Source organism: Thermobia domestica, chromosome 3 (genome assembly GCF_964235325.1).
Source record: "Thermobia domestica chromosome 3, izTheDome1.hap1.1, whole genome shotgun sequence".
In the NCBI taxonomy this organism is placed as follows: Eukaryota; Metazoa; Arthropoda; class Insecta; order Zygentoma; family Lepismatidae; genus Thermobia; species Thermobia domestica.
This window is the reverse complement of record NC_137456.1, coordinates 66173908-66198212: the sequence shown is the minus strand read 5'-3', so window position 1 is coordinate 66198212 and position 24305 is coordinate 66173908. Positions and strand designations below refer to the sequence as shown.

General features: G+C 32.3%; 1 protein-coding gene across 2 annotated transcripts in view; it reads left to right on the top strand.

Annotated features, from left to right (window-relative positions):
* Nucleotides 1-24305, top strand: part of LOC145680463 (uncharacterized) — a 298641-nt gene that overhangs the window by 186692 nt on the left and 87644 nt on the right. The window contains exons 5-8 of one of the 2 annotated variants that reach the window (XM_081751025.1): nt 1610-1891; nt 11414-11560; nt 15038-15175; nt 16955-17119. In XM_081751025.1, the coding sequence (XP_081607151.1) occupies nt 1610-1891; nt 11414-11560; nt 15038-15175; nt 16955-17119 (732 nt within the window). The remainder of the gene's footprint in view (nt 1-1609; nt 1892-11413; nt 11561-15037; nt 15176-16954; nt 17120-24305) is intronic. The other variant, XM_081751026.1, reaches the window with a different exon arrangement.

Here is a 24305-nt window from a genome sequence, read left to right as displayed (position 1 = left end):
AATAATAATTTTATTTTCAGTGCCGTGAACAGCTCATTGGCAAAAATACAGCACTATGTTAAGACCATTATACAATCATTTAAAACAGACCAGAAAATTTGTGATATAGAATGAATATTAGCAGGTTAAGACCCTTGTCAGAAGTTTAATATATTCACATTACAAGATTAAAACTGATTATAAAATAAGATGAAAATAGATATAGTCAATATCATAAAATACTATTTACAGAACCATGGAAATTAAAGCTTCATTTAACTATCGTTTGAATAATGAGTCAACTTTGCTTAAAATTTCGTATTCTCTATGTAAAAGATCCTGGTTACCTATTGTCACACTTCCACATAAAATATTAGTTCTTTGAATAAAATGTTATAACTAAAGATATTCTGAAGGTATATAACAATAATAAAATCAAGCCCCTTGTCATGAAGTGAAAACAGTTTAATCTTTGGAAAAAATGTAATAAAATAAAATAATTGCTCTATTGTTTCTCCCAACATTTGTTCATTTTAGACTGTTATAAGACATTGTCACTCTTCTCAATATTTCACGTTTTAAATTTAGAGCTACCAGTGTTGACTGACTTCTTACACTATAACACGGCACTCTTATTCCTATATTTTCAAAGCAGTAATCGCTACTATATTTATTATCCAATACCATTTGAATAAAGTATTTATCCGTAAAATTTCTTCTTTCAACCAATATTCACACTCGTGTGAATAGTAGTCCTTTTTCATTTTATAACATAGTAGTCGTATAAAACATTTCTGTGCTGCTTCGAGTTTGTTAATATATAATAATAATAATAATAATAATAATAATAATAATAATAATAATAATAATAATAATAATAATAATAATAATAATAATAATAATAATAATAATAATAAAGTTTTGAGCAGGGATATGACACCTTTTTCATCTGCACAAAAGAATCAAATTAAACTTCGATATGAGCACTCTGGACTGAATTGGAAATAAAATCATTGATATCGCCATGATCACAATAAAGCAAAATTGAAATCAGAAAAAAGGAAGAAAAATCAGCTGAAGATATTTATACCATATACATTGTTACTAGAAACTACAAGATAAGTATGTTAATACAGTGCACGCGTTTGATAATCATTTAATAATTCCTGTTCCTTCTGTCATCTTTTTTGTCTTACCATTGGTTTGACAAGCAGCAAAAGTTTTTATGACCATTATAATTGGTTAATAAATTCAGAATTCAGTAGAGCAGTTCAAATTGAATACTCCTTGGTTTTATGATCACCAAGAACGGTAATACTTTTACCATTCTTCAAAGCAGCTTATATAAGATATTCGTGAAAAATAGCAAAATAGAAATAATGCACTCTAAAGAAACAATATATTGGAGATGGAGACAACGAAACAATAACATAAATATGTTTAGGTATTGCATCAAAAGTAGTGTATAATATTTTAATTCACTACAACTTGTGTTTTTAACCGTAATAAGCCACACTTGCAATACTTATCTTAAATTTTCTCCTTAAGATTTGACACCTTCTCTTTATGTACATCTATCACTATTAGACTAATCAGAAGTGCTTTGTAATTGTTTTGTTTGTTTATTTAGAGAGTAGATGTTGTTAGATCATCCACTACTCCAAGAAGATCTTCGTATGACAGCACCCAAGTACATGAAGTTCAAAGAGCAATGGGTAGGAGGCCAACCAACAATAGAGAACAAAACAATGAAGTTGTAGATAGCAGAAGTAGAAGAATACAGAGTAGTAAATCAAACCGGCAATCATATACTTCGTCAAGAAGTTCATCTGGCGGCCGACAATCATATACTTCGTCAAGAAGTTCAGCTGGCAGCCGACAATCATATGCTGTGAATAGAAGAGATCCAGATGTAAGCAATGAAGCAACATCTACATTTATCCCGTCTAACCAGTCGAAAACTGAAACTCCAGTACCAAAAATTTCCACATATTCTAACAATGACGATTCTGAATCTAAGACTGTAAAAACACAAGAAAATACGACTGTGCCCTTTGCAACTCTTAAAGACAGAATCACTCCACCTAACTTATATTCATCGGAAGAACAATATGCTCGATTACTTGAAGCAACAGAGGAAGAACTGGACGATGAGTTATCTATGGAAGTGCTGAGTAGTGAAAGTTCTAGTATTGAACGACGTCAGAGAAATAGTGAATCGCATAAAGTTATCAACTCCAGTAAAGCATTGTTAACTAGTACGAACTCTACTACACCTAGTCCTCATATAGTGACAATAGTTAGTGTAATAAAAGGACCAATTGTTGAAGATTTGACTGCAGCTGCTTCATTCACGAATATAACGCGTACGAATTCTTCTAATCTTCCCATTTATAATGACAAAAAGCAAAATAATCGAAATTCTAATCTGAAACCAGTTTCTGAAAACGTTCCAGTTACTGGAAACAGTACATTAAACTTCACAACTTTACCAAATTTGAAAAAGTTAAACCATAAAGGTGAAATAGATTCAAATATTATCTATCGTTCCTCCTCCCCAAAATTTGAAATTAGAACGGAAGTTAATGTATTGGAATCAGTTACAATTCCGCCTCAAAATGAAACTATAATTTCTTTCATTTTACCGAAGACTTCTTCCTCAAATTTCTCTAGTACTAATTCAAAAGTTTCTCTATTAAATGGTAACCGTCCTTCTTTGGAATCAGAACAAACTAGTCTCTTACCGAGGCACATCTTAAACAACACCACAAACGGTAGGAACAGTAATAATATGTCTCTTGAATCTTCTTTCACTCCAAAGTACAAATCAGAAAAATTACAGGATACTTCTAATATAAAATTTCCAGAAGTTGAAATTAGAACTGAAGTCACTGTAAAAGAAACATTTTCAGAAAAGAACAATTCTAATGAAATTATCACTGTTGAACCCTATAGCTCTCGCAATAATACCAAAATTAACATTTCCAAGTTCAGTTTCCCAGACAGCAGCAGAATTATTGATGCTTTTGAATCAAAGCCCCAAGTTAATGATAACCAAGAAATTCCAAGAAGAAATGGTAGTAAGAATCAAACTAATGTAACACCCAGATTTAGAATGCGTCCTGACATTTGGTATTATGTGCCACCCTCAAGACTCAAATCGTCTAGAAATTCAAGAACTCCTATTCTTGTAGCGGTCTCTTTTCATGATAATGACAGTAATAATCAAGATACAAGTCTTTCCGAGACAAATAATAAGTTACAACAATTCTCCGATAACATAGCATTACCAAATAACGTGTTATTTGATCGATTAGGATTAGCAGCAATTGCTAATTCAAGTTCCTTATCTTCTAATCAAAGTAAGCAATTGGTAACAGTTAGCTTACGTCCAGTCGATAACTTAACATCTAAAGTTAACAATACAGTTCGAAATATTAACTTAAATAAAACCATGAATTATCGACCAAATGACTCGATTGTAAAAGATTTCAGTAGCTCAGTAAACCCAGACTCAGCTCATGTTCATAACGAAACTGTATTACTTCCCGTAAAAGGAGAAATATTCAACGGTATAGCTGAAGCTCTCACTTTAGCAACAGAGAAACCTTCCAAACTACCTAGTAGTTCACAGTTTTTGAATGTGTCTACCACAAAAACAAGTTTCTCAACCACCGCTACAAAACCTCCAACCTCAAGAACAACAAAGCAAATTAGAATGACTATTAGACGCAAAATTCCAAAGGATAAAAGTAATGTGACTAAAATTGATGAGGGAAACGTACAAGGAATCATTTCTGGTTCATCAACAACTGAAAAGATTGTAGCATCATCATCATCAACGACAACAACAACAACTCAGATGACTCCGGTAAGAAGATAACTAGTCGAAATGATCATACACGTTGGTGCATGGAAAGGAATCTAACGCCACTTGAGACAGATGGCTGCCGTTTACCTACACATGGTGAAGGTCTGTCTAGTTGTAGATGTAAATATGCATACAAGGGCGCTTTAAAGGGTAAAACTGCAAAAGAATGACGAAACTCAACAGATATGATGGAAGCACAAACTGGACAAATGGACTACAAGAGAAGACAATCAGGACTTTAGAACATAACTTTTGACTTATTTCACTGTATAATTGGGTTGTCATATTACAAGACTGCTAACTTTTATAAAACTGACCGGATAAATACTTTTTTTGTAAATAGATTGTGACAATGATTAACTTGTGACTCAAAATAATGACTTTTGATTACTATAATTACAATTAATTATGCTTCTGTATCTAAAGTTAAGCCAATATAGTGTTAGATTTATTTATTAGAGATATGTGCTTTTTGTAGTTTGTATTATATTTTAGAATTTCACTTATATCGTTATTCATATTGCTTTAGTAGTAGTAGTAGCAGTAGATCTTTGCACTTATTTCCACAACATACTTTTTCTTTTAAAAGAATATAAAACTATTAGTTTTAAGACATTATAATAATAGAAATTTACTTTAAATCTTAAATATATTTTTAAAAATAATTTCAAGAAGATGATCTAAAATCGTATAATTACTAATACAGTTTCTAAACTTTATTTTTTAAGTGGAAGTTTTACAGAAATTTAATCGGTTAATGTTAGGTATGCAAAGAACTCATGCTTAGAAAATATAAATTTATCTATTTAGTGTTCTATCCTTGTCAGGACCAACAGGGATTTCAAGAAAATCGTAGACCTTTACGTTGGCGGTCCTAGCGACACCTCTAATTGTTACAGTGAAATAAGCCATACCTCGTTGGAAAGCTTGTGAGACACAGATTCCAACGAAATAACCATTGTGCCCCTCGTGCTTACGACAAATAACAGTGTTGAAAGAGCCCCAAAAACTTCGAAAAAGTGTATTTTTCCCGACTTTCTTCTTCCTTGTTTTACGCGTTGGACACGGGAGACACAAAAGTTATCTTGTTAAAATCTGTGTCACATAAACATTTTAACGAGTATTGTTCATGTCTCTGTGACAGTTAGAGGCGTCACTAGGAATGCCAACTTCAGGGTCAATTGAAATATATATATAGGATGATTCTCGAGGGTACGATGTTCCGAATTTTCTTTCTCCCTTGCTATTGAATCTTTGCCTAATGTCTGGCGTACATGTGACATAATTGTTGTGTTGCCGTCCCACAATTTTCAAGTAATGTCTTTCTTTTATAATATATATATATATATATATATACTGAAAAATAGGGTAAATTCAATACCCCTCCCATTCATTCACCCCTCGCAAGCCCAATGGCCATACACAGGTTGTTATTAGTTAGTATATTCATTTATCTTTATTTATACCGCTTTTTATGCTTGTAGCTCCTTTGGGGGAGAGTTTTCCCCCTCCAAATGCTGAGAGAGAGGGGTAACTAAAAACATCAAATTTCCCCCTATCCTTCCGCTGTGGAATCCCCGATGTGAATGAAATGCACACCGTTGAAAAATTTCATCCTTCCTGAAAAGTTAGACATCTAAATCATCTCTCTAGATTAATTACGAGCCGAACTACGGAGGTTTACACTGCTGGCTCATCCCCTGAGCCGTTGGTTCTGAAAAGACTATGTCAATGTTATGTTACGTATACTTCAGTGACTTTTTAAAACCTTCATCATAGCAATTAAAGAAGATTATTTTAAGTATTACAGGAAATAAATTAATTCATACGGTAATTGCTCTTACCTCGTGGCTTTATTTATTTATTTTTTTTTAAATTGTCTTTATTCCACATGGAAAAAAAATTAATAAAATAAGTACTATGAAAACGTGGTCTAATTAAAAGAAGTATTTAAATACAAATTTTTGGAAAAAAAGAATAAAATCTAAAGCTCAAAATAATTACCTTTCTTCATTAATTTATAGGGTGACCCATAATTGTGTATATAAAGTTTCAAAGACTGCTGTAAAGAAATTAGCAACATAATATGAATATAAAATTGAACATAAATACATTACTCTCATACCTTTCCTTAAAAGAATTTAAATATCTGTTTTCCATGGCATGTTCCAAAAGGAACTCTCCAATAATCAGTACATGCCTGGAGACGAAGAGCAACATTGTCACAAGCAGCTCGACAGGCCCGTAGTGATATCCTGTGGAACTCTTCTGTGATAGCTTCCCGTAGTAGCCAAATTGCGTATTGATACACTTTGTTCACAAACCCATGTCGACCAATCCAGCGATTCGGGAATGTTTCATTCATCCTGTCTGGCATGCACTAACGGTTCTACGTCCAGTGACAGTTGTCCCCACTCTCAGACTACAGAGTGTTGTCATATCGAAACTTTTTGTCTAGAATTACAAATACTACAGTCAGTCAAACATCATATACATAATAATGGGCGACCCTGTACTCTGTAGTGCCTAAAATTTCCTAACACTCTAATTGTCCTGATAAAGGTAAAAAAGAGTAACTGAAATATAAGCAACATCACATTGGCATGGGGATACTGAATCCATGAGTTTCTAAGTCCTTATTAGTTGTATAAGTAGTAGTTAGTCCCAAGAGTAACTACAACAACTTCATTCTACGATTATACGGAATGCTATATTTGTCTTATTCTTGTAATGTATTTTACTATATAATACATTTTAAGTTTACTTATACTTCACTTGAACTCTTGCCTGTGTTTTGACCAATTATGAATACAAAAAAATCAAATAAGTATCAGGATAAAGAATTTAAAAAAAAAAAACTTTTTTTTAAATAATTCAACCATAAATGACATCGATCCCCTATAGATAAAAATAATATTGTATCGGCTTTACGATAGATTAATACATAAAACAAACTATATCATATTGATCAGATTGTCTGTTATGAGACTTTAAAATGGATCTCAAGTGTCTCCTTTTTTTTTTTTTAAAAAAAAAAAAAAAAAACATAATACCCAGTTGTAGTTTCCATTTCAACAGTTCATTGAAATTATAACTCTGTGTTTCAAGATCTTGTGTTGTAAATTTAATCAACCAGGTCAGATACGAAAAACTGGAACTGAAGTTTAACGTCAGGTACTTCCCCTTAGGTTGAGAGACCTAAAGCAAATGAATTTTTTTTTTTTATCCTAAGGATGCTAATACTTGTCTAACAGTGTCACAAGCACACAGCATACTTGGCAATCAAATTGTTAAACAAATATTTGATGTATATATATACTGTCCATTAACTTCATTCTTTAACAGTGTACATTATTTTTCCACTGCAAGGAAAAATAATAAATATAAAACATATTGTAGCCTAAATTATTTGATACAGATATTGGTTTGTCAGTGTACGCGAAACTTAACAGTGTAAAATACTCAATCTTTCAACACAGTATTTCTCAGAACTTGAATTTTAACTTATCTTCTGGAGTAGTTTTGTTAATTTCAAAATCAATTAAATTAATAAATAAGTAACAAAGGACATCTTTAAGATAAAAGTATTTAATAATTCTAGACATTACCACACCACTCAACATGTACACTATTTACAAGAATACCTCTTCTTTGTTTTCTTACTAATAAAAGAAAATTCTTACTAGAAACTTTCGATTTGTCTTTTACCACGAATCTTAGTTTTTCATCTTCTATTGAAAAGTGAAATTATAATTACTTACGATAAAAGATAAACTCTACAAAATGCAAGATTAAGAAAATAATTTAGGAAGCTCAAAAATTATAGAAAAATAGTAAATTCAATCATATTCTGGACTAAGATCTAAACTAGCTGATAGAAGATAAGATTTAAAAAGTAAAGGATAATGAATGATAATTTCAAAATAATGATGATACCATCTAAAGATTATATTGGTCAGGTTTTATATATATCTAACAAATTTTCGGATAATACCTGCAAGGCCAATTTAAGCTTCAGTCATTAGAAATGGAAATGAGTTGTTCATATTTTAAGACACCATTCCAGGATTCGCCTGGTGGAACTGAGAAAGAACTCAGGAAGATTCTGTCAGGGTAGTCGGCAACTGGATTCGAATCCAAGATCTTCCAATTGCAAAAAATAACGCTAATTACTAGTCTATATCAGCTTAGTAATATATAACACACACACACACACACACACACACACACATATATATATATATATATATATATATATATATATATATATATATATATATATATATATATATATATATATATATAGTTGAAACAAAAGAATTCCAAACCAAATTACTTACATGTAAGTTCTGAAAACATTAGAGCACACTGCTACAGGAAGTACTTTCGTTAAATGCATCATCATATAGGAGGTATAGAAGTAGAAGAAAATTAAAATTAAACAGAAAACTAGCTGTGATGTTACATTCCAATAAGTAAGTGTTGATGCTTCTTAGATTAAAATCCATAATTAGTCGGATATATCATTTCCGGACGTTATTTACTTATAACCCTACTTCCACAAATTAAAACATTATATCATTTCCCCAACAAATAGCCTGAAAAAATCACATCAATATTTACTAGAAGGGAATAGTCCTATTTTAAAAAGCACTTTCAGCCCAACGCCTGAAATCGAAATCAACATTACTTTTAAAATTCTTAACAGTAATGTTGTTTATCGATATATAAATGCATGTAATACTGAGTTTAAAAATGGTCAATAAATTGCAATTTGGCATCCAACTATACGTTTCACAATTGTTTCTCTGTTGGTTTATCTTTCATTTCTTTCTACTTCTTTCCTGTTCTATCTAATGAACTATGTAACGAAAGCCCCAATATTGCACTTGTTTTAGTACAATGTTACGTATAATGCCCATGAAATATAATTTAGAAATCTGTATTTCCTCATGTTAGTACACACCGAAGTTTCTAAATCTTAGTGGATTTTTACTTCCTATCTAATCTATACAAAGAGACGTAGTGACTCATAGAGACTCCGAGAGACATTGCGTGTTCAACTCATAGTAATACAGCCACCGACATCTATAGTGAACACATCACTTACTCTGTGGTGATAAATACAATACTTTTAGTTTGATTATACCGTGGCTAACGGAAATTGCTTTCGTTCAGCCATTCCGGTTATTGTATTCCAGGGTATTGTGGCATTTTCTATAGAGTTGTCGTTATTACTTTTTAAAGTATCACTTCAAATGTAGAAACACATAAATAAAAGGATTAAAAATATGGGAAGGAGTTAGTTTTATCTATATATATTTTACTTATCCTTAGTTTCCCTTCAAAAATTGAAATACAAAGGTTGTGCATTATACACACATTATACACTGTATTTATACTTAATTTTTAAATGCATTTGATCTATAAAATATGTTGCTAGTTAACGGTGTTGTGTCGAATATCAGTCAACTTTGTTTTTTTAGCTCATTGATTTGTATGAGAAATGATGTTTTATTTATTTATTATAATTATTTGTTCTTCTAGTGTGAACTGGAATTTTTCCATTTAATGATGTGAATTTTAACGATTTTTCCGTTAAGTCCCGATAAATGTCCCTGACTTTTTCAAAATGAATTTACATTATGTATAAATTTAATTTACTTAAATATAAATTTGATTATCAAATATTAAAATATATATATCAAAATTTAATTTTCAGAATATACAAAACATTAAAATAAATTTGAGAAAGAAAATTAGTAAAATTTAATTATTAACCCTGTATCTGTATACGTCTCTGATGTCACACTATTCCCTAGTAGCAAGACAGCTTTCGATCGCGTGCTTGGCTTTTGGCCTTCTACGCTTGCACTTGAAACGCATGCTTCTATACAATATGCCATTTGTTGTACTTGCAAGCAATGCTTTAGACCCTTCTCAAAGCGTCCTAGTATCACTGTCCGTTCATTGGCTATTGATTTGACTTGTAAAACACTTGCGTCAAGCTTGAATGGAACACTGAATGCAAGATTACCCCCATGTAACTTCGTTAGTGGAATCCAGCTTGCGGTATGCTTGCACTTTTTCCAATCAAGCTGGATGCAAGCTTGGCCGACTTGCAATTCAAGCTTACAGCAAATGATTTGCAAATTGTCTCTGCTACTGCGGTTGGTGCACGTGTGAGCGCCGCGCTCACATCTGTTTTTCTTTTGTTTTTCGTATTGTTGTTAGCTTCTGTCAACCATAGTATTTACAGAAAGATTGAGAATCATTAATAATACAAGAAATGAAAAATGTTGTTACCACATACTTAGAATCTCAAAAAGTTACTTAACTTTTCAAATACTTTTATATTAACTTAGCAGCTCATATTCAATAAAAAAAATAGTCGGTACCGTACGGTAGTCCAACATTTTCTTTTGATAAAATCAAATAATTGTTTTGGTCATGAAACATATTCAGGTTCATATTTAAAGACATGTAATTTTTAGATGCTAGAAACACAAGTAGTTTTAATGTTATACAAAATTTACTTGCGTTATATTGACCAAATTCTTTTGTCTATATCGAGAATTAAACATATTTGTTGTCAAACACAGTAAATATATATATATATTTGCTACATAGAGGAAAACAGAATAATTACTCACTAAGGCGCAATTACATATAGAATTCTTAATTGAAGCACAGTACTTAAACTCGTTGAAAATGATACGTTATACTTCAGTAACTACATCTAACCATACTAGAATTTCATTTTGATTACTCATATCACATGAAAGTGCAAACTTACACGAGTGTAAAAAGATTAACAAACTGTGAGTCTAGAAAAAAAATATTATCGCCGTTGGTATACGTGTGAGCGCCACCCTCGCATTCACATACTATTTTTTTAACAATGCTAGAACTTCAACTGGTCAGGTTGCGCCACCACAATAGCTACATCCCTTGACTACACAAAGTACAAAAGACAGCTAGAAATAATTTCACAATACTGCTGTTAGTAATATATGAGAAATGAACGCGTTTCCCCGCAAGTGAGCGCTGCGCTCACACGTATACAAATCCAGGGTTAAAATTCCTCCTCATTTCAAACAAAGCCAAAAAATAATTTCCCGTGTAAATCAATGGGCTAAACAGAAAGATCTCAGGTATTCAACTTCGTTACTAACTTTCTTTTTAACCCATGTCTCATCATCATGTATGGTTAGGCAAAATCTAAATTTTAACTTTATATCTCATTATACAAGCTTAATTTCTCAGATATACATAATGAAGAGTGTACATTTCTCTGTGTGTAGATATATACAGTATATAAACCATGTGTAATATAAGCTATGAATATAAACGTTTAATTGAATCTGACAAATTAAATCAGTATAAAAATATATTTAAAACTTAAAATATTCGATGTACATATTTAATTATCTTTCAATATAATCTGAATAAGTAGAATAAGTTTTCGAATTAAGATGTATAGAATATAATTTTTATCAGTTAAAACAATATATTTGGTTCGTACTGTTGTAATGTTCTGACTTTTAGTATAAATAATTTCAGAGAGCTGTAACTGACCCTCCGCAACCAGGAAGAATCTACTCAACCATTTACCGAAGACGTCCTACTACTAGTAGATTTTCGCCAACAACATCGACAGCTGAGCCAATTAGACATAATAATATTCAACTAAGTCCAGCTGAAAATGATGTAAGTGAAGAATTTGTTTTCTGAAATTGGAAAATTTTGCCTTGCATTGTATTTCAAAGCAGATATATTTATTTACATCACAAGTCTTTTTTTAGCAATGTTACATGCAAAAAGATAATTCTAGATCCAAAACACTCTCTTTGGAAAGATTGTATCTTGAAGTTCCAAGTGAACGCTGAACATCGACCTTACAAATAGAAACGTGTAGTTGGTCTGCGGACAGAAGGGGAACTTGTTTATTTGTAGTTTAGCTCCCTGTTCAGCACGACGCGATATAAGACATGGGTTACAGCTTAACAGAGGATCTGAGCTGCCACTGAGAATCGAACCCCAAGTCTACCGTGCGAAAGGCGCATATGCTAACCATATAACCATGAGGAAATTCAGAAAACGATAGCATAGGTTTTACATACCTACCGCTGAGTCGGAGAACCAGTTCGGTTTCTAGACCAGTCGCACTTTTACGCTGCTTGAACTCCATTGAAATCAAATTGTGTATTTCATAAAATAAGAAGAATACAGTTACACTTTATTAATTGACTGCTAAAACTAAGCTAAACTAAGCTAGCTTTCACTACAACTCAGAAAGTGTTATGGTATCCAATCCAAATGATGCTCGATCAACTGGGTAATACAGGGTCAGTATATCGGATCCAAACATCCAAACATCATATTTCTTATTTTCTGGATGAAGGTCATTATATTTCAATTCAAGTAGTTCTGCAATTACCTACAATGCTGGATCAACATTAAAAAAAAATGTTCTTATCGAAAATTAACTTCGATTTAATTACTATTAGGGAAAACCACATAGCTTTACTTAATTAGTTTTAATTTTAACTCTCAATCCCACAATGTATATATGTGATAACTATTTGAGTTGATTCCAAATGTACCGTTAATTTAGTGATTCTAGGGATTTTAGTTACCTGCATGAAATGTCTAAAATAAACTAGTGATCTAAAAGCTTTTAGATCGCAAAACATTTTAAGGCCTCTACAATGTCCATTTAGTTTTAATATTGATCATATGAAGAAAATTTTATATAATGCAGAAAATCAGTCTAAAGTGGCGTCTAGTCAACATTCTTCTTTAGTATAGCTTCCCATTTAAAATTGCTAAAAGTGCTAGAATTAGTTTTATTTTATGTTATTTTACTTTATTTATTTATTTATGTTCTATTTTTCTTAATACGACAAATATAAATTAATATTGTTTGCTGAATCTTAAATTTCCATTGTGCTTTCTTTGAGAATTTCCGAAAGAAAAACAGATCTGAGAAACGATATTTATCAGCAAGTAGATTGTGAGATAAACAAAATGTGCGAATATTGACTTGTTACTGACATGTTAAAGGAAAACATTGGATAATTTTAGTAAAAGTCTTCTTATTAAACATATTTTGTTTTAAATCAGTATATACTTTGAATGATGATTATGTATGCAAATAGCTAAAAAAATAATAACACAATGTATTAATATAATAAATAAAGTTTAACATATATCAACACATGTGCATACCGTATGAAAAAAAAATATGCACAAAGCTTGTTACGTTCATACCAAAAATCACGTAATAGCAAAAGATAGACAAAATATACATATACAGGGTGTTGAAAAACAACACCGAGAATTCTTGGGGGGTGATTCCTGACACCAAGATAAGACAAAAAGTATAGAACAACCAGGGTGCACAAATGCATCCTTTCGAAGTTATAGGCTGCCAAAAACATGAACAAATGAACTTTAAAGGTCCATAAGCTCCAAAGCTGTGAGACCTACCGTAGTCGGGTCAAGACTTCACTTAGGAACTAATATGTAACCTATCCAAATATCCTAGTTTCACAATCCTGCGGTACTTCCGCAACAATTTTTATAGAGGTAGTTGGTGAGTACCTCAAATTAAATGCCCGTAGCCAAACTTCTTCTACAGAAATTGTTGCATGAGTACCTTAGGATTCTGAAACATGTATTTTTGGATAGTGCATATATTAGTTCCTCAGTGAAGTCTTGATCCGACCCGGTAGTGTTGGAGCTTATATACCTATAAAGTTCATTTTTTCATGTTTTTGGCAGCCTATAACTCCAAAAGGAAGCATTTGTACACCCAGGTTGGTCTATACTTTTTGTCTTATCTTGATCTCAGGAATTACCTCTCAAACATTGTCAGTGTTGTTTTGAAACGCCTTGTATAAAGATTGAATAAAACAAAAAGTCAAAAAAAGAAAAAAAAACGCTAAGTCTAAAATAAAATAAAAGTTTCCGAGCAAGAGAATTTACGTTGTATCCACCCAAAAGTGCAACTTAAGTCTATGTAAGTACGTGTAGATTTTCTAGAGTCCTAACGTTCAACATATTTACTTTATTTCATGGATGGAACTGTTATTTTCGCATATAACTATCCTTCACATTTAAATCATTCACTATCTTACTCTATAGAAACTTGTGTATATCTAAAATCATACAAACATTAAAAAATCATTATTTAAATTCAAATCTCTCATTTGTTTCGTATTGTTTAACCTTAAGTTAATGTTGGTAGGTATATTGGTTCAGTGATAAAGTATTCATCTCTGGTGCGAGGGGTCGCTGTCATTCATTTTTATTAACCATCCTTTAGCTTAAAGGGAATAATATATGTGACGTTAAATTAACTTATTCGTTCCAGTTAAGTTAGTATAAACTCAAATAAAAGTGTGACAACCGTCCCTCTTCCATTATATCTACTTTCTCACAAACCAAAACATTGTTTGAACTACATCGCAAATCAATTGACTCTTTTTTTACTACTTGTGACACCAGATAGATTGAATCAAATTACCGCTGTTATTAAGACAGTCATCAAAACCACTCTTACATATTTTTTGTGAGTAACTTTAGAACGGGTGAATTAATTTTAAGTACAATTTTCTTGATTTATTAAAGAACGAAACTCTGCATTTTACGGAAGCCAATTTTGAAATGAGTCAATCCATTCCGAAATTATTGCAGTAATTTGAGAATAAAATTCTGAGGCGAATATTTGGACCCAAGAGAAACGGGAATGGGGATTGTGGACACTTCATAAAGAGAAACTGCATAATTTATACCATTTACCAAACGTTTACTATAAAGTGGGCAGGTCCTCTGAAAGAATGAAAGAAAGTAGGAATGGTTTCAAAATTTTAACTAGAAATTCAACCGGAAAACGACCAGTAGGAAGATGGGAGGACAATATTAAGATGGATCTCATAGAAATATGAATACATGATAGAAACTTAATCCAGTTGGCTAAGGACAGAAGTCAATGAAGAGGATTTGTAAATGCAGCTTTGAACTTGCTGCTTTCATAAGCCGTAGAATTAGTTATTATTGCAGTAAAAAATCTGTGAGTAGAAAAGAACTTCGGCTAGCCACTGTTCAAACTGTATAACTTATAATGCCACTCAGATATTATCTATATTTATAATACAACTTTTCTTACTGTTATTTTTGTAGTTGAACAAAGATAATGAGGTAATAACAACCGAAGATCCGTTTTCCTCTCAGAGAAACCAAAGAAGGAGGCCATCTCAAGTCCGCAATGTTTGGAGACGGAGAACAACAACAGGGTCTCAAGAGACCTCAACAGAAGCAGTAAGTTCTATTGAAATAATTCAATATTATATCTACAAATCAATGTTTACCATTATATAACAATTTAATATGTACTATTAAGCAATAGTGGATATGTGTTACGGATCTTTCGACCAAAAGCCATTGTCAGGCTGTGAAAGACAATATTCCGTTCTAGCTTAACGATTCTTTTTCAGTGGAAATTATAAGAGATGTGTAATTATAATTTAATATAATTAAATTCGTGTAATGAATAAAAACAAGAAGTTTGAATCCCATCCTTAACCCCTATGCGAATATCCATGCTCCAGTATATTACTTTTTATTACATTCTGTATGCGAAGTTACAATTCTTACGAGTATTTTACAAACCGATACTATACATATGAAAGAATCTGAATGGAAAGTCTAAGTGGGAAATCTGAGAAAATCTGAGTGAGTGAAATGTTTATAAGTGTTCCTTTAGATTAGAAATCTTTTTATATTAATGTTAATAAATATCACTTCAAAAGGTAGTGCAGGTGAAAATATCACGAAATATTACAATATAATTATAAGGTAAGTGTAATTATAAGGTAGTTTCTATCAGCTAAAATGAATGCTAGATAGCTTGTTTATACGACTACTTGCGTTCTGAATCACTAATTCATAAGTATTAGTTATATCTCCACAGATTTTTGTTAACAAATAACGTTGCTGCATGAAAAAGTATATACAAAGTATCAATTTTTCGATTGTACTAAAGTGATTAGAATTTAACCCCGGATATGGCCATAGTAAAACTATGGAAATATAACGCTAATATTTTACTCTTCACTTTATAATATAAACAAATCACATAAATATGTTGAATAAAAACCTTAATTAGTTATTCTGTATAAAACGTTTCCTTATATTCTGTATAAAACATTTTATACAGACTTTATAAATGACCTAATCCTCTTATCACCCACATAACTTCCTTTTCACTTTCCGCTTCTTTTCAAACGGTAAGGCAAAAAGATGTTAACATTAAATGGGGGTTTACTCACGTAAAATTACAAGGCAAGGATTTGGTTACAGGGTTTCAATTTGGCACCCACCCCGTTCAATGTACTTATGAAGTGTCCATTGCTGATTGTATGGTCCTCTGGGCCATTTGGTCAGGGGTAGCAGCGATGACCTGAGTGATGCAGTGTTTTAGATCGTCCAAGTTGCAAGGTTTACTGGCATACACACGATCCTTGACTATACCCTACAACCTAAAATCACATGGTGTCAGATCGGGGAATTTGCTGACCACACTCATACGTTCTTGCTTGTCCGCGTTTGTGAGATGCTGCACAATCTTCAAGTGGTATGACTTCAATCCTAAATCACGGTATAAAATTCTAACCATTAACCTTTGTGAAATGTTAGTCTCTAGAGAAAATCTGCGCGATTACTTGATTGGGCTGTTTACCATCGCTCCCTGGACGAGAATGATATTCTCTTCAGTTCGGACAGATCATTTTCTACCATTGTTTCCCTTGCAATCGTCTTAAACGGATCCCGTCCTTACAAATTTCTCGTAGATCCTACCAATTGTCAGGCGCGAAGGTGCATCTCGTCCGGTCCAGGAATTGAATTTTTGTTGTACGATGCTTGGGGACTGAAAAACCTTCATCTAGCAGCTATTTTCCTTCGTTCTTTAATGGAATATCTTCACACCATGGTTTAATCTGCAAAATAAAAACAAAAAGAACTCTTATTTAATGTTAACATCTTTTTGCCTTAGTATATACTAAACTTCCTTCTTTCACTGATTAACTACTCTTTCAGTACACTTCTGGCACCACTGACGGAGTTACGAGGAGTAGAGGATCACAGGTAGTCCGTGCGAGATTCACAGGAAGAAGACGTTTTCCTGCCTATTCTCCTCAAACAAACAACTCTAGTCTTTACAATAGGACAAGATCTCGATACAGGACACAAACGAGGATCTTGGTAGTATATATGTAGCACAAATTAAATGCATGAAACTTTAAAAAAAATCTCTTCGGTGTTGAGTATCTACACTATCCTTGCGTTTTAGCTCATTGATCAATGAAAATTTGAAAAAAAAAATTGTCTTCACACGTTGCATTTTAAAGCATTTTTGACATAAAAAGCAAATAAAAACTTAAAAATTTGTGTTTTTATTTTTACCTTTGATAGTCTAGTTTTTTTGAAAAATGTAGTACTAAAACACACATAAACATACACATTTTAAAGTTTGTTTGCTTATTCAAACAGTAAAATTCAACATCGTTTTACATTTTTAGTTTAATGATACCAACAGCGGAGCAAATCTGTCTTCAACATTGGAGGGGGGGGGGGGGGACGGGTAAGACTTTCTTTAAAGCGTTGTCCAAAATATTTATAAAGTGAAAAAGCAATACTGTGAAGGACCAGGGGAGCAGAGTTGTCTTCAACATTGGGAGATGAGCGGATTTGAAGCTTATTCTGTGGGGTGGGTGGAGATGAGACTCATGTTACGATAGATGAATCTGATTTCTGAGGTAAACTTGTTATATATCAGGCGATGTAGATGAAGTGGCAGTCGGACACAAATCATCATAGTTCTTCCCTAAAACACATTTCAAATCGGATTATTGGGGGGACAGTCCTCCCCAGTTCCTAGATTGGAGGAGACATGTGCCCCGGGATTTATGCTAGTGAATACCAAGGGTATGTCAAGAACAAAATAATGATAAAAGGTAGTGTGAAATACTTATAAATAATAAAGTTTCGAAAACAGGTTTTAAGCCTACAAGCCCTGTAAATGAGGCTCAACAATGTATAGTTAAAAATTATGTTCTTTTAGCTAAACTAAACTCGTTTTGCTGCTCGCTATCTAAACAAAAACAGTTCGTTACTTTACACTTTTACCTTCATAGGGCCAAAAACTTACTGCCTTTTTCCACAATTGAAAACAAACTTTTGTGCTACTTTTTTTCATATCCACTTTGTCTAACATTGCTTTGTAAACGTAGCAAACTGTTACATGATTGAGCCTTTTTGGGTCATAATTGACCTAAGATATTTGAAATATAAGGGGAAATGAAAACCGTTTTACAAATATTGAGGGAGACACGTCCCCGGTGTCCCCGATGGGATTGACGCCCGTGGCCACTGCCATTAATTTAATGGGGAATTACTTTTGTGGTTTCGTTGAAACGAAAAGGAATATTAAATGATATATGATATATATATATATATATATATATATATATATATATATATATATATATATATATATATATATAATATTTCATAAACTAAATTCGATTATATTAAATATTAAAATTATATGTAATAAAATTTAATTTTCATGAAGTAAGGAACTTAGTAAATAGTACTCAACACCGTTGAGTTGATTGCCCTCATGCTATTGCTTTGAATCGTATTTTATGTTACTATTCTTTGCTTCTTATGGTTGTCTGGTGAAATTGTATAGTTGAACAGTACTGTGAATAATGAAAATAACGCAAAAACATGAGTATCACTGAAATACTACAATGTTTGATGTGTTTAATAAAACAAAACATATGTAGTTTAAACAAAGAAAATTATGTCCATTATTTTTGATAATAGTTTAGTTCACATAGAATCAATAACATTTTAATGAGATTCTTTAATTAGATCACTGTGAAGTAACAATTTTAATTAAAAGATATAACCTTCTTTTCTTTGCCTGTTAGGTTTTTCCAGCCACAAACAGAGATTTTTGGCTGGGTTGATGTATATTTTCAACTGGATTTATGTCAAGACGATATCTTGATTTTTTTAATGATACTTTTGACAAAAAAGCCACCAAAACATATTTCAATTTATGAATATATCCCCTATAATGAATCTATCTCTTCAGATCACTGGCGTATTTAGGGGAGTGGCTATCGGGCTCAACCCCCTCCTCCCCGAAATATAATAGTCATATGCACAAATTCATTAAAATTTATCGGTACCCAAAAGGAAAAATATAAATGCTTATTCACGTGTTGTGCATAGCCCCCCCTCGAAACAAAATCCTAAATACGCCACTGCTTCAAATACTAGAGTTTGAATAAAGTAATGGAACTATTTGCGAATGTGACTTTGCACCGTCGTATGAAAAGCATTCTGAAGAAGAAAATGCTGCGTAATTATGAAGACACTTCCGGCTGAAGAAAACTTAACAATTAAGAGAACATGTTGCACGTTATGACTTCACAGTGGTTTAATTCAAGGAATCTGTTAAGTTGTAATTCATTCTATGTCACGCAGAGTCAATTAATTTATTATGAACGAAGTTGACCATACGTAATATAAATGTTAGCAAAAGTTGCAAAAATCAGGTATATATATATATATATATTGAAAATAGTATTTCGCTTTTCCTAATTTGGACATGTATTATGAATTCTAGAGTTACTGTTACAGTTTCTATAAAGAGTTGTTTGGGATTTTTCGAAAGCAGTTCTTCGATCTACTCTCTATTCATCTTCAGTTGTTTCATTCTAAAATGTCGTATATTGCTTTAAAAAAAACACTTAAATGTATTTCATACATTATTGTAGGTGTCTGAGTACGAAATATTTAGAATATTTCAATGAAAACGGAAACTAAAATCTTAGTTTATCAATCAGGTTTGTACCCCCAAGCGGTTTGTTGCTTAAGTCCGTGTAATTCAAGAAGCTTCACACATTGCCTCAAGATGATGGCTTAATAGTTAGCCAAATAAACTTGATTCAAAAGAAGCTCAAAATGGTATCGTGAAGGTACCTTAACAGTTTATTTCAAGTTAATTTGAAGCCAAATCACTTTATTTCAAGTAATACTCCATTAATCTCACGATGGTGGTTCAATATGGAACATTTTCCCTTAGTAATAAAAATTAAAACCATACCGCACTCGTCACACGTAGAAACGAATTGACGAGACAGTGTGTCTGATTCCCATGGTAATATTTCCAAATTATTGTATAATGCACTCAAGTTATTACAAAAGAAATATGCAATGAGTCCTGAAATCTAATTGCGTATACCTAATTGTACACTCATGCCCAAAATGATTGTCGCATATCTATAACTGTCTTCTTGTAAGAATATAATTTGATAATGATTATGCAGGGTATTTTTAATACTGATACTATGTGTGTAATCGGGAAATGTATATTTGTGGTAAATTTCATAGGAAAAGAATTATAAATACGAAAATTAGAATGAGTAAAACAAAATGTTGCTAAATGGACAAGAAGGTTTTATTTTCGTTTTATTGTTCTTATTTACTGGCCTTTTGACATGAAATTTGCAAAATACATGTCTTTGCCGATTATACATATACTAACATTATAAGAAATACCGGGCGAATTCATTATCAAATTATATTCCTACAACAACATATTTGTGGACATGCTACAATAATTTTGGACATGAGTGTACCTTTGACCCCAAATATACACACTTTCAGGTCTGCGGTGGCTCAATGGTAGAATGCTCACCTCATGCGCGTGTGACCCCTGGTTAAATCCCAGCTCTCGCCAAGTGGGCTTTGTGATGGATAAACATGATATGCGTGGGTTTTCTCGGGATTCTCCCGTTTTATTCCCCTTTCCTCATTCCTCCATTATCATTCGTCTCATCATCACTAAATAGAATACACACTTTCCGAGTCTTGTACATTCCTTAGGATATGTTATCCAAAAATACTTTACAGAAATGAGATATAACCCGTCGAAAAGAAAATTAAAATTCATCTCCCAAATGCTTTATGATCTCAAGCCATGCATTTTTGCAAAAGAACACGCAAGTAGATAATTTTACTGTAATGAAGCCAGATATAAGAATGTACAGTACAGTATATTAAAATCCCAATAATATAACACTTTATACTGTATAAACTTTAGACATCGAGGAACAAATTATCTCATACATTTATTTAGTATTATTTTAAAAAATCGCAATATTCCTCTTTTTTTTAAAAAAAAATAAATTTAGTACTTTCATTGTATGATATTTTCAGCGCGTAAACAATAATTAAAAGTTTGTTCTCTTTATAACTTTCTCCCCTCAAAAGAACTTCTTGTCAGAAATTAATGCATGGTCACATGCTTAAGGGAATAAACAGGCAAGAAATTTTAGATCGACTAAAGTGAACTTTAACACATTTTAAAATACTCTGTAAATAAAGCATAATAAACTTCGACTGTGAGTATATTAGTATTTCTTGTGTAATTTTCATGAACTATATTGAATTATTGTAAATAAGTTTTCCATCTATTCTTTCTACTCAGTAAATTTCCAAGTCTTAATTGTAAATATGTTTCTTCACAAAAGAACTAATACAATTATGAAAAATAAATGTGTACAGAGATCTACAAAAGGGATAGTTTACATACAGTTCTGCAGATATGATATGGTTTTACGTAATATTTCACTCGCTTCTTCTGCAAGTTTCTACAAGGGTATTAAGAACAAAGTACGCAATAGGCACTTAGAAAAAAGTTTGCGTAGGCTTTCTTGAAAAACATATACTAATTTTAAATATATATTACCGAGTATTTTTGCTTTGCGACCAACAATCGAAAGTCTCAGATTCGACTGACGACTGACCAACCATTCTGATTGATATTTTTCCAGGATATTTTCCTCAGTTCTATCATACAAGTGGTAAGATGATATTAATTACAAGCCCAAGGAGTTTTCCTAATGAAATTTCCTATTGTTAATTTTTCAGATTTCTTATGAGAAGTATAAACTTAAAGTAGATGGCAAAAGTTGCTCCCAGAGAACAGTAGAATAAAATATTGGGTGAAACCACACTATACTTGACGGAACATTATTTGTTCTTTACTTAACTATATTAATATCTGCAACATCTTTACTTTTCTAGCCCATTGACTTAATGGGAATATTTTCTGTGGGGATACTTAATTTTACTGATTCCTTCTTCAACTTTATTTTTTTTTTCCCAAATTAATTTGCATTTTATATATAAATTTATAACTAACTAACTCTATGCCCTATGGAACTCAGAGGTTCAATGCGACGTTCACAAAAGCTCTCCATTGACTTCTATCTTTAGTCAACTGGATCAAATTTCTACTTTGTATTCCTATTTCTGCGAGATCCATCTTAATATTATCCTCTCATCTGAGCCTAGGTCTTCCTAATAGCCTTTTTTCCGATTGGATTTCGAGTTGAACTTTCGAAATCGTTCCTATTTGCTTCCATTTTGGCTACATGATTTAGCCACCTGGGCCTCTTTGACTTGGAGACCCTAACAATGTTTGGTAAACAGTATAAACTATGTAGTTGCTCGTTATGAAGTTTCCACCATTCCCAATTCTCATCCCTCTTGGATTCGAATATTTTGCCTCAAGATTTTATTCTCGAATACTTTCAGTCTGCGTTGTTTTTCCCTCAAAGTAAGTGATCGTGTTTCGCAACCATACACCACAACAGGCATAATTATCGATTTATATATATATATATATTTTTTAAATTCAAATTCTTCGACAGAATTCACATAAACAAAAGATTTTGAACTGAATAACAGCACGAATTCCCTGCTTTCATTCGACATTTAATTTTTTTGGTGGATATGGGTTTAGTCTATTAATGTTGATCCTAAATACAGTGAAACCTCTACTAACGGACACCTCTGTAAAGCGGACACCTCTCATAACGGACATATTTTGTAATCCCCAAACACTGTAATAGGAAAAAACCATGTTGACAAACCTCTCTGAAGTGGACACTCTCTAGTACGGACACGGACAGTGTTTTCTGTCTCTTATAGGTATTATTTACCTCCATATTACGGACACTTTCTCTAGAAACAAGTTGAAAAGTACAGAAAAATACATTTTCAGAAATGCATACATGTATCACCAAGAAAGCATTGTAATAACATTTTTCCTCGTCAACTGGCTGTTCAGAAACTCAGATGAAGCGTCTTTGTTTAACAACACCCTCATATCCTTTGCTTGTATTCCACTCCCACCCAACCTGTTTTAGAATCAAAAGTGATTGACAGTTGCCTGCCATTTGGGATGACGCGTCATTCTACTGTTCCGCTGGAATCAAGCAGAAGACATGTTTGGTATTTTTTGTCCGCGTATTCGCATATTGTCTTAATGCCTCTATTTGTAGACGGAAATCTTTTTAAGTCATTCTGCATCGAATAAGCAATAAGGTGTAAGTTGTGAGCTTTCGAAATGCCACGAGAAGCGCTAATGTTAAAATCGAATTGATTGAATTTTCGAAGAATACTGAGGTGTGCGAAGGATAGCTGAAAATTTTTGTATCGGTAAAACACAAGCACCTGAGATAATATAGAACCAAGACAAGTTAATAAAGTTCTGGTGTGAAAATAACAATGAAAATAGTGTCTCATTGCTTTGAAAGTTGGTGTGCAAGTGAATGTTTTTGTAGAGTGCGGAATGAAAAAAATTCCTGTGTTAGGGTCGATGCTACAAGCTAAGAATTTGGAGGTAGCAACAGAAATGAATATTTCAGATTTCAAGGTCTCGAACGAGTGGTTAGAGAAGTTTCGAATTAGACACAAAATTTCTTTCAAAGCGATTTGTGGAGAGTCCGCAGATGTCGACATGCCCACAGTCATAGAACGGTTTGATAAATTACCTTCAATAGTTTGTAATTACATATCACCCTATTTACTAATTTACGTAAGAAAATATCGAAACCTCTCTAAGACGGACACCTCTCTATAGCGGACAATTTTTGATTCCCCACGGCTGTCCGCTTTAGAGAGGTTTCACTGTATTTTGAAAATATCCACTTTATCGAAACTATTATTTGATATTTTAACGTATCCATAATTGGGAGAATTGTCAACACGACGAAATTCCATGTGAAATTTAATATTACTTAATTTAAATTTAGTAATTATTTATTAAAATTATGTAATAGAATTTAATTTAATTTTCACAAAGTGAGAAATATTTAAATAGATTTGAAGAGGAAATTAGTAAAATCAAAACAATAAAATTCCAGTTCATTTTGAAGAAAACAGAAAAATGATTCCCCATATAAATCAATGGGCTAGGAATCAAAGATGGCACAAGTATGCATCATATTTAATATTCAATACAGAACGAACACAATCTCTTGCAATGCATTCATTAAATTTTCCATATTTAACTTCTACT